This window comes from Cavia porcellus, unplaced genomic scaffold (genome assembly GCF_034190915.1).
Source record: "Cavia porcellus strain 051 isolate PalLab524CR breed Dunkin Hartley unplaced genomic scaffold, mCavPor4.1 scaffold_25, whole genome shotgun sequence".
NCBI lineage: Eukaryota > Metazoa > Chordata > Mammalia > Rodentia > Caviidae > Cavia > Cavia porcellus.
This window is the reverse complement of record NW_026947508.1, coordinates 810,133-824,366: the sequence shown is the minus strand read 5'-3', so window position 1 is coordinate 824,366 and position 14,234 is coordinate 810,133. Positions and strand designations below refer to the sequence as shown.

Below are 14,234 nucleotides of genomic sequence, written 5' to 3'. Positions count from 1 at the left end.
GTGTAACTGCATACATGCACACACACACCTTCCTATTTTTACAAGGAAAAAACCAGGAAGAACGAGCCAAAAAAGTAACTAAATCTGATGGACGTGGGACCAAATGTATGAAAACAGGAATTGTTTTTCCACCATGTTCCTGTTTTACATAACCCTGAAACACGGTCGGTAAACTGGGAAGCTGGGCGTGGTGGCACACGCCCATTGGTCACAGAACTCAGGAGGCTGAGGCAGGGTGGCCGAATTCAAGGCCAATGTGCCCGCACAGCGAGACCCTGTCCAGAAGAGAGGGAATGGGGGACGTCCTAACGCAATGCAGACATCATCCAACCCAGCTGACCACACACACGGAAGGCGGCACACAGGCCTGGACCCTGCCCAGGACCTCGCTCCACACGACAGGACGGAGTGCGTGCCCCGGGGATAGGACGACTGCCCATGGCCCCCCGGCCTTCGTGGGCATAGACAGGCACCTGTGACCACCAAGGGCCACAGCGGGGAGAGGTGGGGCTGGCGAGGGAGGAAGAGCCCGTGAGGCCCTCAGAATCCTGGGCCAAGACTCCAAGCTGGACGCACCCCCGGGCAGCCCCAGTGCCCAGGCCTGGGGCCAGCGGGCCACTTGGATGGCCTGGAACCCCTTTCCCATCCCATCCCCATTCACCCTAGAAGGCCAGGCCTCTGGGAGAAATGGCCAATTCTGGCCCAGGACACGGTGAATGCGAGGTGACCATCAAGCTGGAAAAGAGAGAGAGCCGTGTGCGGCCCAGATCGAAGACCAAGCTCGGTGGCCCTTGGAGCTCTAGGCTCAGAACATACGACGATAGCCATGCACCTCAACAACCTTGGGTGCCCCGAAGTCGTTGTCCACGCTGTCTCTAAAATGCTTTCACGGGGGCTAGAGGCCTGGCTCTCCCTTCCGGGAACAAGCTGACACAGGGTGCAGGTAGGGCGGGGTGTCCATCCTGGCCCCGGGGCAGGGTGCGGCCAGCAGCCTCTCCCACCCAAAGCAGAATCACTGTGGACCCTGGACCAGAGCACCCGGCTTCAGAGGATGGAGATTTGGAAAGTGACAGGAAGCAGATGCTCGGTTGGACAAAGGGACGGGCAAGGGCACCAAGGTGGAGCCTGGGCTGTGGCCAGAGCAGCCGGCTGAGAGTGGTCCCTGCTGCTGGTCCCTAGGGACCCTGGTGAGGAGCCTATGCTGGACTCCGAGGTTCTGGGACCACACCGTGGGTCCAGGCTGGACAGTGCCATGTGGCCTGCAGCACCGTCCACAGCCCGGCCTTGCCTTCAGTAACCGCACCAAAATTCTGAAAATGCTACTGATAAATAGTTGCTACAACATACATCTCCCAAGGAAGTGCAAATTCATAACAAAATCCCGGCAGATCTGTAAGTAGCGAGCTCTCCTTGCCTCCCTCTGTGCTGGCCGACCAGTGCTTACCACTCCCAGAGGCTGTTCCAGGCTCCCGCCATACCTTTCCCCGCAGAGATCCGCCCAGAGCCAGTCCACACTCTCAAAGTGACTCCTCACCGGGCAGACGCAGACAGAAGACCCCACCCTGCGGTGGAGTCAGCGGAGGGGAGGGCGGAGAGGGCCAGCAGCTCACTGGACCGGTTGTGCAGGGTCTGGGCTATGACCCTGACTTGGTGTCAGCTTGGGGCCTCACAGAGCCAACTCTGGACTGCCAGGAAGGTCATTCCTTGTGATGCCAGGGTCACAGGGCAGTTCAATGTTCCCCATCCACAGCTACAATCATGGGCAGCCACGTTAGAAATTAATACACAGTCAAAGAGGTGCTGGCCCTCGAGGAAGTCAGCACAAAAATTAAGACAGCAGAACTGTGGCTGGAGGCAATCAGGAGAGCAGGCCTCACGGAGCTGGGCTGCGGATAGAGCGGCCTGAGACTGGGCTGTCACCAGCACCACGCGGCCCAGTAAGCCCAGACAGACACCAGGACACAGCGGTGACGAGCCTCCAGCGTCACTTCCCGCGCCCCCCCAAAATGCCTCGTCCTCTCCCTGACACCAGCTGCGTCAGCCGAGCGGGCTCCTCGGGCTCCTCGGGCTCCTCGTGATCCCGTAGACTGACGGCAGTCACACCCACTGTACCCACACTGTCACTTTGTCACATTAAACACCCCTGACGAAGGCCGCCGCGGCCACCCACACGGGACCCCTCCCGGGAACCCAGGAGCCCTTCTCTCTGTTTGCAGTGAGATCTCCCACTGCCCTCCTCTGTGGCATGAGACCAAGAACTCTGCACGTCCGACATCTAGCAGGCAAGAGCTGTATTTTTTTGTACCTCTGCTACCAGAAGCCAGGAGGGGCCCACGTGGGGCTGAGGTAGCACAGCAGGACGGCAGGACAATAGGACAGAGGTCCATCTGTGGCCTGGCACACGGCAAGGGTTAGGCCATCGGGGGTCCGCAGTCCAAGCCTTGGAAGCAGCCAAGAGAAACACCAAAGAGGAGTCCACCTCTGCCTGCGTTCACTCCCTGTCACTGGGCCCACCTCATCCCCTCCACAGGAGATGGCCACGGCCACAGACTTCTGCTATGCCTGGCGCGAGTGTGGCTGCCCCTGCTCAGTTCCACTTCCAAAAACGGCAGTGCCAGCTCACCAAGGGGCCACACTGAGCACACAGGGCCTGGGCTCCATCCCTGGCATGGCCCAAAGTGGGCAGGGATGGAGAAAAAGGCCACGACTCATCAGGATGGTGTCATTTACGTTTGCATATCATGACCTTATAATTACTAATGGAATAAATATTTCCTACTTCCAATTCCTAACACTGCAAACACTGGAGTCTAAATGCTCTCCAAGGACCTTGGCCACTTCCACACGTGTAAACCAAGGCAAGGGGGTCCAGCGGCCTGCACTGCCTGAGTGCCAGGCTGGACTCAGACCTGGAGAGGATGGGGCCGGGAATGTACGGGCTGGACACAGCCGCCTCGACCAGCCCCGCTGTCTCCCTGGGACTCAGGGAGTCAGGTCACAGCCCTGAGGACCACCACAAGTCAGAACACCCCAGTTAGCCCATTAGAGGCTCTGCTTCCTCAGGGCCAGACACAGGGGCACCCTGAAACCTGTACCCCAGAGCCCACGGCCCTTCAGGCTCATGATCCATGGCCAGCATCTGGCAACTGGGCCTGCGAACTGGAAACAGATCTCGGTAGCCTGCAGCCTTGGACTCAGCTTCCTGCTTGGCCCAGCTGGGGTGTGCAGCCAGGACAGGCACTGTGAGGTATGGACACCTGTGCCCCACCTGCTGCCCATGAAAGGGGCCCTCAGGGTTATGGGGACAGGTGTCACTTCCTGGCTGTTGCAGCTGATGCCAGCACAGCACCTGGGCCGTGAGCCACGGGTAACCTGGTGCTACTGACCCTCTCCCCTATGGGGTCTCCTGGGATGGGGTCTCAGCTCCAGGCCTGGACCCAGGGCAGGGGGACCCAAAGTCATGGGCTGTGGCTACAAATCTGCCTGCTTTGTCTTCCCCCGGGCCGGGCGCTGAACATCTACCAGCTAGGCATGCTTAATGAAGTAATCTTATATTCACAAAATGATTAATTATAGTCTCCATTCAAATCCAATTTTCCTTGTTGCCTCTCTGTAAGGCAGACAAACAGCAGCTAGAAGGAAGCACCTCTCTGCATCCGACCCGAAGGGCCCCAATCGTGATGACACCCACAGGGTGCCCAGGGGCCCGGGAGCCTGGGGGCCAGAGTCTGCCCTCCTACCGTGTGTCCACAGACAGACACGCGGTACCCAGGCAGGACAGACAGGACAGGGTGGTGACAAGACCTTCCTCCCTGAAGCGGTATGACGCTGTCCCCATATGTGGCGTCAGGGTGACGTCCTTCCTTCCTGAGAGCACAGTGAGGGCCACAGGGGCCAGGCCAGGGGCACAGGGCACCGTCAGACACCAGCCAGCACCCTGACACTGTCTGGGACAACAGCCTGTGGACACTGAGGAGGAAGCTGGAGGTGCGAACGGAGAGGATGACGGGTCTAGCACCGGCCTCCGGTAGGCCATACCTGCGTCCTGAACACAGTCTCTTCCCAAACCACACGTCCTCTTGTGCGGGGAAGCCTGATGCTCAAGGTCCTGCTGGGCCCCTGGCTGAGGCAAACACTACCCCTTGTGGCCAAGGCACCAGAAAATGCCCGGCTGAGCCAGAGGCAGGGGACGTAAGGGCAAGGCCCTCAACTCTGGCACTCAGCCTGTCTCCCTCTCCATGGTACTCGGGGCAGGGTGTGGCAGACAGCACCAGGGATCGGTACCTCGGAAGAACTCAGGCTCACACTGATTCACAACGGCCACCGGCCACCATCTCTGTCCACCTCCGCCACCTCCTCAGTTGCTGCTAAGGCACAACCCAGACACATCTGGGGGGCTCAGCCTCTTGAACACAGGACCGCTTCCCTGGAACCCTCCCAAGCCACAGTCAAGGGAAGGAACTCTTTGACACCCACGATGACAAAGGGAAACCGAGACAGGGACAGCAGCACCAGACCGAGGGGCAGAGGACGACCCCCTAGTCACCAGGAGGGGGCAGAGACAACCAAGTGGGCAGGCTGGAGCCAGGCCGGACACTGGAGAAAGGGCGCAGCCTGTCAGTGCAGTCTCCTTATGGGTCAGTGAGGTGGCTGGAACCAGCCAACGTAACAGTCCCAGGAGGAGCCAGCCAGGACATGCTGTCTGCTGTCACCCATGGTGACTTGCTGGTGGGCCTGAGTCCCAGGAGACACGAGACAGGGAGATGGTGACAGCCCACCACCTGCGTACCACCTTCCCAGGTTGGGGCATCAGCCGGCCCGTGTGGCGCTGGTTCACCTCGGTCCTCACTACGCTGCACCAAGCCTCGTGCTGTCACCCCCATTTTATAAGGTCCGAGACGGGGCTGAGGTGGGAAACGAGCCTAAGCTGAGTGGCAGGTAATGTGGCCTGGAGTCCAGGGCTGCCGCACACAGCTGACTGGCGTGAGACACTTCCTTGACCTCCCTGCCTCCAGGGTTACGTCCCCCACCAACTGAAGGAACGAAGGTGGAGACACACAGCATCTCGAGGGGATGAGGCCATGCATGCATCTCACGACCAGGAGGGTGCCTGCCGTGGCTCTGCTCCCACACCAAATCCTGGGGCAAGACCAGAGCCACACTGGTGACCTCAGAACAATGCTCAAAGAGCAGAGGTCACCTGGGAAGTGAAAGAGGAGATAACAGAAGAGCCAGAGACACAGAAATTGGAAAAGCAGGGGAGCTGCTCAGGAATTTCGAGCAACGACCAGAAGAAGCTCTGGAAAGCAACAGCAGAAAAAGAGGGGTCCATGCCAGAGGAAGCCACCACCGGGCTTCCTGCCTGAGTGTCACACACTTTCGTCTGCAGAACTCCACAGGGGGAGAGCGGGGTGGCAGCGCACGAGGCCGTGTCACCCGGAAACTCAGAACACTGAAGAGGACAGGGCACCAACGCCACATGGAGGACAAGCAACACGAGGTTCAAAAGACCCGAAGCCCTGAAGCCAGAGAGAGCAGAGCAGTGCTATGGGACCTCAGGCCCGTGGGCAAGCATGCTCCACCCTGCCAAGCCGTGGTGTGCCCCTGAGCCCCATGGACAACATGGGGGTGCAGCTCAGCCAGAGGGCAGGCGGGGAAAGCAGAAGCCGCTGGACAAGAAGTTGGCTTCCCAGAGGGCGGCAGGTCCTGGAACACACCAGGGAGCCCAGGGTCAGGTGCAGGACCCCTGTGTCAAGGCAGGTGGCCTCCAGGGGGAGACACGAAATCAGTACACACGTGGACTCCAAGGAAATTCAAACACTGCATTCAGAGAAAAGCAGTGGCTTGCAGGCATCCGCATGACCCACAATGATGCCAAACGGGGACAGGGGAAGGAAGCAGAGCTGACTGCCCAGTCCGGGGCAGGTGCTGGGCACTGGCCAGGGCAGAGGAGCTCCGGGACGGCAGCACAGCAAGGTGCAGACCCCAGAAATCAGTGCTGAGCAGGAGTCCGGGGGTGCCTGGCTGCTTGGCTTCACTCACCGCCTTAGAGTAGAAATGGATGAATTTTTAAACATAAAATAATGTGCAGTGTGAACTTTACACAAAAGCAGTCAGCAGGAAGCGCAGCACAGCTCCCAACCAGGAGGAGACCTGGGGGCCGCTGCCGGGACTCCAGCCCCAGAGCAGAGCAGACCAGGGGTGCCCAGGCCTGGGGCCACGCCTGCAGAGCAGAGCCAGTGTGGCTCAGCCAGCACAGGGTGCCCCCACCCTCTGGAAATTGGGTCTTTCCACACCACCCACCAGAGGGACAAGAAAAGGCAGATTTCAGAAAGACCTGAAGCCTCAAGGCCAACGAAGCACTGAGGGCAGGGTCTCTCTGCCCAGCAGACTGCTGAGGCTCCGGCCCCACCCTGCCGACCCCCTGTGGGGACCTTGGCCGGCTCCATGGCTGGGCTCTGTGGTTCGTAGGCAGGGGTGGATGCTCGCTAGTTCCCATCAGAGTCCTCAGAGAGACAGGAGAAGCAGCCAGTTGTAAATGAGGTGCCCTACTCCTTGTATTTAGGGTAGTTCTAAAAATGAACCGCGTGCCTCGGTGCTGGTGGGGCTCTGCCAGCCGTCTTCCAGACCACGGAGGACTACTGCGTCATCACCAGACCTGCCTGAGGTGCCAGGCAGCAACTGGTCTGGACTGACCCCTGGGCACCCAGGGGTGCAGTGACTGCTGGCAGGAATGGTGGCTCCAAGTGCCACCTCCCTGCAGGAAGGGAGGGCATAGTATGAGCAAAGGCCCTGTGGCCACAGTGGCAGGGAGCTGATGGAATGGGTAGAAAAAATGAGGCCAGACCTGCCAGGTCCCTTGAGTGCCAGGCATGAGCATGGAAAGGGAACTTTCTGGATTCTCCAGACTATAGGTGTTTCCTAAAAGGGCTTCCCCTCAACAGCACGGGCATCACCCGGGCCTTGTGCAGACACCCATTTGGGGCAGCCCTCACATGCCCTCTCCACAGATCAAGGTCAGTGCAGGTGCTCACAGCTACCCATCCTGGGATCCCACACAATCCGAAGACAGCCCCAGATGGCCCTTCTGACAGTTGCCTTTCTCACAGGCCCCTTCGCCATGACCAGCACCTCAGCAGGGACATCGGAGACCAAGAGACATGGAGGACTTTCAGGATGCACGCAGGAAGTCTCTGCCGGGACCACAGACAACCCTGCCACTGCCCACCCAAGCCAGTGTGGCTGGGATGGTGTGACTCAGGAGGCAGCCTCTGGCTGAAGCCTGTGTGGCACCGAGCTGGAGCCACACACAACTCCTTACATAACGGCAGCAGCCCCAACTTCAGGAAGACAGTGGGACACAGAGCTACTGGTGACCACTGCAGCTAGGACAGCAGCGTGGTGACTCCATGCAGACTGGGACAAGACGGACCCAGGTGACCGGCACCGTGCCGGGTGGCAGCACCAGCGCAGGTCGGCTCCCTGTAGGGAGGGAGCCCCGAGCCCCACTGAGGACCAGGGGACCGGAAACCACTGCCCAGTCCGACCAGCCTGGAGATCCCGCCACAGCATCTGCACCCTGAGGTTCACACCCATGGCATGCTACCAGCGCGTGGTCGCACGAAAGGAGAGCGGCCACAGCACTCAGGCGCCCAGAGGAACTATGACACAGCTCGTTTCTCCCCGATCAGGCACGTGCCAGCAGACACCCCGCTGGACGTCTCCCTCCCACCCATTCCTACACCAGAACTGCCATATCCAAAGAGCAAAAGGACCTGGCTCGTCCTGAGACCTGCACTGGCTGAGGGCGGCAGTGGCCTCTGCCCTGTGGTGTCCCCCCAGCACCGGGCACCCGCATCTCCCCTGTTCCCTGCACCCAGTGCTCCAGGCCGGAGGTTGTGCTAGCTAGGCAGGAAGATCTGTCTCTTGTGTTTGTTTTTTTACAGAAACATCTTGCAAAATGGACGTCAGAAATGCACCCCTGTCCCCAGGTCCCCACTGAAGACCAAGCAGCTCCTGGACCCATCTGAATCTACCTCCAACTGGCTCAGAATGGAAAGCCAGATCCGAGCCACGGTCCCTGCGGGCTGCCAGGACCCTGTGGATCGAGCCGAGCACATTATTGCGTTCAGTGCCACCCTGATGCCAGCGTGATGCTGGTGTCAACACAAAGCCAGAGCTTAGACATGCCGGAGGGCAGGCTCGCCCTGAGCGGCCAGCCACCCGGGGGGTGCTCACTGATGGACACAGGCACTGGCTGCAAGCACTGGCCCTGCAGAGTGGTGCTCAGACCTCACCATTGTGGTGCGATCGATCCGGCTGCTCGCAGCAGTACAGGAGGAAAAGCAAGCAGCAGACACGCACATTTGCCGTGGCCACGACCCACACTCTCAGGCTCATGACCACCAACCACCAGCCCAAGCATCACTCCTAGGGCCAGAGATCCCCCGGGCCGTGCCGCCAGGAACAGGGCTTCTTGAGCCGCACCAGCCTCTGCAGCAGCTGCGTGACTGAGGCCTCGCACATACCGTCCGCGTGCATCTCCCTCCTTCACGCCCGCCTCAGCCACATTGCCCGTGCCCTGCTCCTCTGGGCGTATTTTCTGAAGATCTGATGCCCCAGGTAAACAACGGCCCCTCACGGAGCTTCCCCCTCACGGCTTGCCGCCTGGCGGGTGCAGCCACTGCCCAGGCAGTGCAGGAACAGCTGTGCGGCACGCAAGCTGTGGCAAAGCCAGGACGCAGGACCGGGCGGCGACTGCCAGCCCCTCCGCGGCATGCACACGGCCTGCAACCAACAACGCTGTCGCCGCCACCGGCCTGGAAAACCCACGGAGAGATGCGCAGTACTCACCAGCTTCCTCCCCTGCCTCCTTAGCACCAAATTCTTTATGCACTGCAGGCGGTGGGCGTGCAGGGAGGCATCTTCTGTCCCTTTAACAGCTGAGCCGCTGCGCGTCCTCTGGCCTCCGACCCTCCGACAATAGGCAGGGTGGGCACCGCGGGAGGAGCAGCTCTAATGGAAGGCTGGCCACCCCGCTCCCCGCCTCTCACCTCCCTGCCTGCTCATGTCTCCTGGCCGGGTGGTACCCGGCTCCCCTGGGAAGCTGCAGCCGGCAGCTGAGGCACAAACTAAAACACGGCATGGATACCAGGGAGCTGACGTCACACCAAAACAAGCATCTCCGCAAAGAGCGGCAGCAAGCACCAAAGGGGCTGCGGCCAGGGGAGGAAGAGCTTGGCTCCAAAGCCCACAGGGGCCATATCCAGAGGAGACCACCTGGCCAGGTCCTCAGGATCAGTGCCCTGCAGGCTGGGATTTGGGGTGCAGCCGCCATGGGCTTGGGGTGACCTCTGACCTCACCCAGATGCCCACACAAATGCCCAGGGGCTACAGGCATCCAACCACATCGTGGCCCTTGACCCCATCGCTGCAGCCCCCACTTGACGTGTGTAGGGGGTGCGGATGCCAGCAAGGGCAGGCACAGGGAGAGCCCCGACCATACCCCATCCTTAGGTGGAGGCATCCTACACCCGCTGTGGCCTCAGGCCACGTTAGGTCCTATCTGGCTCGGTCAGGACCAACCTCTGCCCTGGCCTGGGCCCCCCAAGCCACCCAGGCACTCCAAATGCAGGCTGGGGTTTACTCTGGTTTTCATAACCAGGACAGCACTTCCTGTCCCGGAGCACCCCAAAGCTCATGGTGCCCTTCAGGGCTCAGCGTTGTGAGGGGACTAGGGGAGCAAGGGAGACTCCTGCCGTCCACCCCTCAGCAAAGGAACACAGTGCTCAGTATGGCACAGGGCATCAGGATGAAACTGCTGCCAGCAGTCACAAGCAGGTGCAAGGCAGGAGCCTGGTGCCCTTCCTGGTGGTCATCCTAGAAGACAGTGCAGGACTCCCACACACAGCCCAGCGGGCTCTGCCCCAGTCGGCCCTCCGCCTGGCTCGGGCCCACACCTGCCCTCACTTCCCTTGCTGCCCGCCCAGCGCCTCCCAGGGCTAAGTCTAGCATGTAGCCTCTCTGGGCTGCTGAGCCGGCTTCTCCACAGTGGCAGTGTCCAGCTCTGCTGGCCTCACACACCTGAGTCAGGTACAATGCTCCCACGCATGACAGAGTTTATCTGCACCAGTGGTGCTGACTCTGGGTCACAGCCCTGGGCTCAAGGTCATTTCTCCAGGCACTGGCCCTGCACTTGAGGTCCTGCGGCCCCTCCTTCCAGCAGAGGGTCCTCAACACCTTTACAGGAAGGGAGGTGGTGAACCACAGGCCCCGGTGCACTAGGCTAGCCAGCCAGACCATTGATTAGTTTAAGAAGAATAACATTTTGAGATACAGATAAAGCACAGGAAACAGCCAGTATCCACAGGTAACATTTCATGGGGATGCAGCCATGCACACCGCAGAGGTATCAGCCACAGTGTCCACTGTGGTTCTGAGGGCTCCATGTGGCCTATGGTGTGGGCACCTGGCCCTGTACCTCAGGGGCCTGCAGCCCCGTCCAGACTTAAAACCCTGAGACAACTGTGCCACCAGGGCCACGCTGGGCCTCCACCGAAAATGTAAATTTATCCTGAGCCAATGCAAAAATTCATATATGTGACCAGCTTTATAGCATGAACACCACCCATCAGCCAAGTTCTCTTCCCCATCCGTTCTAAATACTCTGAGGAACTCTAGAGAATGCAGGCTGAATTAGCAGATTGCTAATTCTGTTGGAAGCTTATTTTAGGTGAAAAAGCAGCTTTTCCAGTGTCTTGCAAATAATTCAAGGCAAAGATGAATGAAACTGCATTTTTACTAAAACAATAGATAACACCTATAAATACCAGGGAACCCCACGTGCTGGGCTGGTGGGAAAGGCTCCTGATAATCGCCCACCTGCCTGGGCCCTTGGCAGAGCCCTGCAGAAGCCCACATCGCGGCCTCCCTGCCCCAACACCATCCTGAGCTGGCCCTGAGGGACAGGATGGCCGAGGACAGTCACAGACTAGAAGCATAGCAGCCAGGTGAAAGCACAGCCCAGGGACAGGGCCAAGGCTGAGGACCCTGCCTGGCACAAACCCCACCCACTGCCAGCCGGGGGCCCCCAGCACCAACCCCCACCAGTGGGAGGACTGTGAGGGACGAGCCGTGGCCCCCTGGGACACATTCATGTCCACATTCACCCCCAAGCCCACAGGCATCGCCCTCTATGTGCAAGCACCCTGCAGAGTGAGGAGTCAGGATCGCGGGGTGAATGCCTCTGTGTTATCCAGGTGGCCCTGAACCCAATGACCTGGGTGCCCACATGCGACCACAGCACTGGGGGGCGCAGGCAGAGGATCACAGGCTCATGGCCAGCAGATCTGGCTTCAAATAGATCGATAGGGTTAGGTATGCAGTTCAGGAGTAGGGCACTTGCTGAGCACCTGTGAGGTCCTGGGTTCAGTCCCCAGCCCTAAAAGAAGAGAAAAGAGGCAGAAATAGGCACTCGTGCTGGTGTGGGAGTGGGTGCACAGACAGGCAGTGCTGGGCCCCAGCCCACTGGCCACCCCGCCATCTTGCACTGGCAGGCCCAGGGCAGGGGTCAGTGTTGTCCCAGAGTCACCCAGCCTGTGGCAGCCAGAGCCCTACAGCCACAGGCACCTGGGGAATCCTGTCCCTCTGGGTCCTCAGCTCCTCACCCCTGCGGCCAACCCTGCTAGACGCCAGCTCCACCACGGGGGGTCTCCACTTCCCATGGGTTGCAGAGACAGGTGTCCAGGGTCACCCAGTCCTGTCACAGTGCTCGGTTGGAAATCAGGGAGGGGGTGAGAAATTCACGGAAATGGGCAACGCAAATAGCCAGTGCACCACAGTCACAAAGAACAGACAAGCTGAAGCAAAGGAAACTGAGTCTGGGGTCAGGAGTCCCCTCACGGGCCACAGGTGTGGTGGTGCACACCTGTGACCACAGCTGTCAGGAAGGAGGATCACAGATCCATGGCCAAGAAGGTCGCTCAGCACCAGAACACTGCCTCACACATGAGAGGCCCTGGCTTGAATCTCCAGAACTGTGCAACACAAAAACAAAAACTTCCAGCAAGTGGGTGCAATGACGCACCCTATGATCCCACAGCTTGGGAAGCTGAAGCAGGAAGACCGTCAGTTCGAGACCAGTCTACGTGAGGTCGCGAGATCCTGCCCCAAAAACCTTCCAACAAAGAAAATCCCTCCTTGTCAAATGTCTCTGAAAACACACAGTGGTGAGACAGTTCCTAGCTCATTCTATCAGGCCAGACACCAAAGTTCAAGGCACAAGAGAGCCTGAGGAAGATCCCTGACAGAACACAGCATGACGAGCTAGCAGTACATTAGAACTAACTCCAGCATAACCCATGAGACACTGCACACGCAGCATGTGTCTGGAATCCCAGCACTTGGGAGGCTGAGGCAGGAGGGTCACTGCAAATTCGAGGCCAGACTGGACTACACAGCCAGACCTTGCCTCAATAGCAATAGTGGTGATGATGATGATGATGATGATGATGATGATGATGATGATGATGACGGTACCCCATGACCAATAGGATGCATTCATGGGACACGAGGACAGTATGAAAACATGAGCACACATTAATAAAGGTGGGGACAGCCACACAATTGTCCCAATGGACACAGAAAAAGAATTTTATTTTATTTTTATTTTTGGTACAAGGATCAAACTCAGAACGTTGCACTTGCCAGGCAGATGCTTATGCCACTGAGCTATATCCCCAGCTCTGATGAATTTTATAAAATTCATCACTCCTGCATCTGCCTGGTGAGCATGAGGCCCTGGGTTTGATTCCTGGTATGAACAATAATAAATGCCCATCGCTCCTGGAGTGACTTAAAGACAGACATGCAAACCATGGGAAGAAAGCCTAGAATAAATCCTCACACACAGGGTCAAGGAGCCTCCAGGAGACGCCAGGACCCAAACACCAGGGACTGAGGTCACAACTTCACCTCATATCTAATATAGGGAGGGACCCTGAATGGCTCCCCGACCTGATGTGAACCCTAAAAATAAAGCTTTAGGAAAAAAAGAAAAAGCCCAGAACAACAGCTTCGCACCATTGGGTTTGGCAGAGATTTTTTGGACATGACAACCAAAGAAAAAAACATTTTAAAAAAGCTTCTACATAGCAAAGAAAACCAAGAGAGAGGAGACCACCTGCAGAACAGGGAAAATGTTCACCAGCTGCATCTTGGACGGAGGACTCATAGCTAAAACACATAAAGGACTCAAAAGTTAGACCCCCAAATAAAAGATCCAATCAAAACGGACAACTGCAATGAATAGATCCTTCTTAAAAGGGCCAATAAATACGTGAAAAAGTGCTGGGCATGGCTGGGCATTAGAGAAATGGGAGTTAAGGCAACACTGAGATTCCATCTCACTCAAGAAATCAGCCAATAACAAATGCTGGCGGGACTGTAGCAGAAAAGCGTCTTCATCGCTGGCAGGGTGCAGACTGGTACCGCCTGTGGTGATCCGCGTGGACACCGGCAGATGGACGATAGAGGGACAGGGCCCTTACACACAAGGGCAGCACCCTGCCACCCGTGAGACACTAGATTCACTTTGAGACCAGAACGTTACTTGAAGCAAATCAGACACACACACACACACACACACACACACACACACACACACTACCTTAAATACCACACGGTTTCTCTTATTCAAATAAAGAGCAAAAAAAAGCCATATGACAGGGAGTGGGGGCAGAGTTTCTCCAGGTGGAGGAGGCCGGGAGACAGCGGCGTGGTCACCAGGACCGCACACGGTGCTAAAGAGAAAAGAAAAACCAGATCCAGGAAAACTTTAAATACACACAGTAGAGGGCTCCATTATCCAGGAAGGCACAAAACAGGAGGAAAGAAAATATCTGTAAACCAGATACTGAGCGGCCCACAATCCAGCCCACAGAAAACCCCTATCGCCAACAGAACAACAGCCCGACTCGAAAGCAGGTGAGCGTTGTCCAGGATTTGTACCTGGAGTAACATCTCGGTCATTGCTTTGTCATGCTGTACATTAACCACTGTCATTCTTTAATTACTTTGTTATAAAATTTTGGTTTATATTTTTTCTTTTTTTTTTTTCTGGTACCAGAAATTACACCCAGGGCCTTGAGTTTGCCAGGCAGGCACTGTGCTGCTGAGCTATATCCCTAGCCTTGTTTTATATTTTCAAAGTGTTTATTTTATTAATATCTATTGTA

General features: G+C 57.7%; 1 protein-coding gene across 4 annotated transcripts in view; it reads right to left on the bottom strand.

Moving 5' to 3' along the window:
- Window positions 1-14,234, bottom strand: part of Prkcz (protein kinase C zeta) — a 72,106-nt gene that overhangs the window by 45,097 nt on the left and 12,775 nt on the right. The window contains exon 1 of one of the 4 annotated variants that reach the window (XM_063235333.1): window positions 8,854-9,129. The exons of 2 other annotated variants lie outside the window; for them this stretch is intronic. Coding sequence is in view for 1 of the 2 variants with exons in the window: in XM_004999658.4 (XP_004999715.2) it covers window positions 8,529-8,541 (13 nt within the window). In the remaining variant the exon portion in view is untranslated. Of the gene's footprint in view, window positions 1-8,528; window positions 8,780-8,853; window positions 9,130-14,234 lie in introns of those variants that run through there. One more of the 4 variants, XM_004999658.4, reaches the window with a different exon arrangement.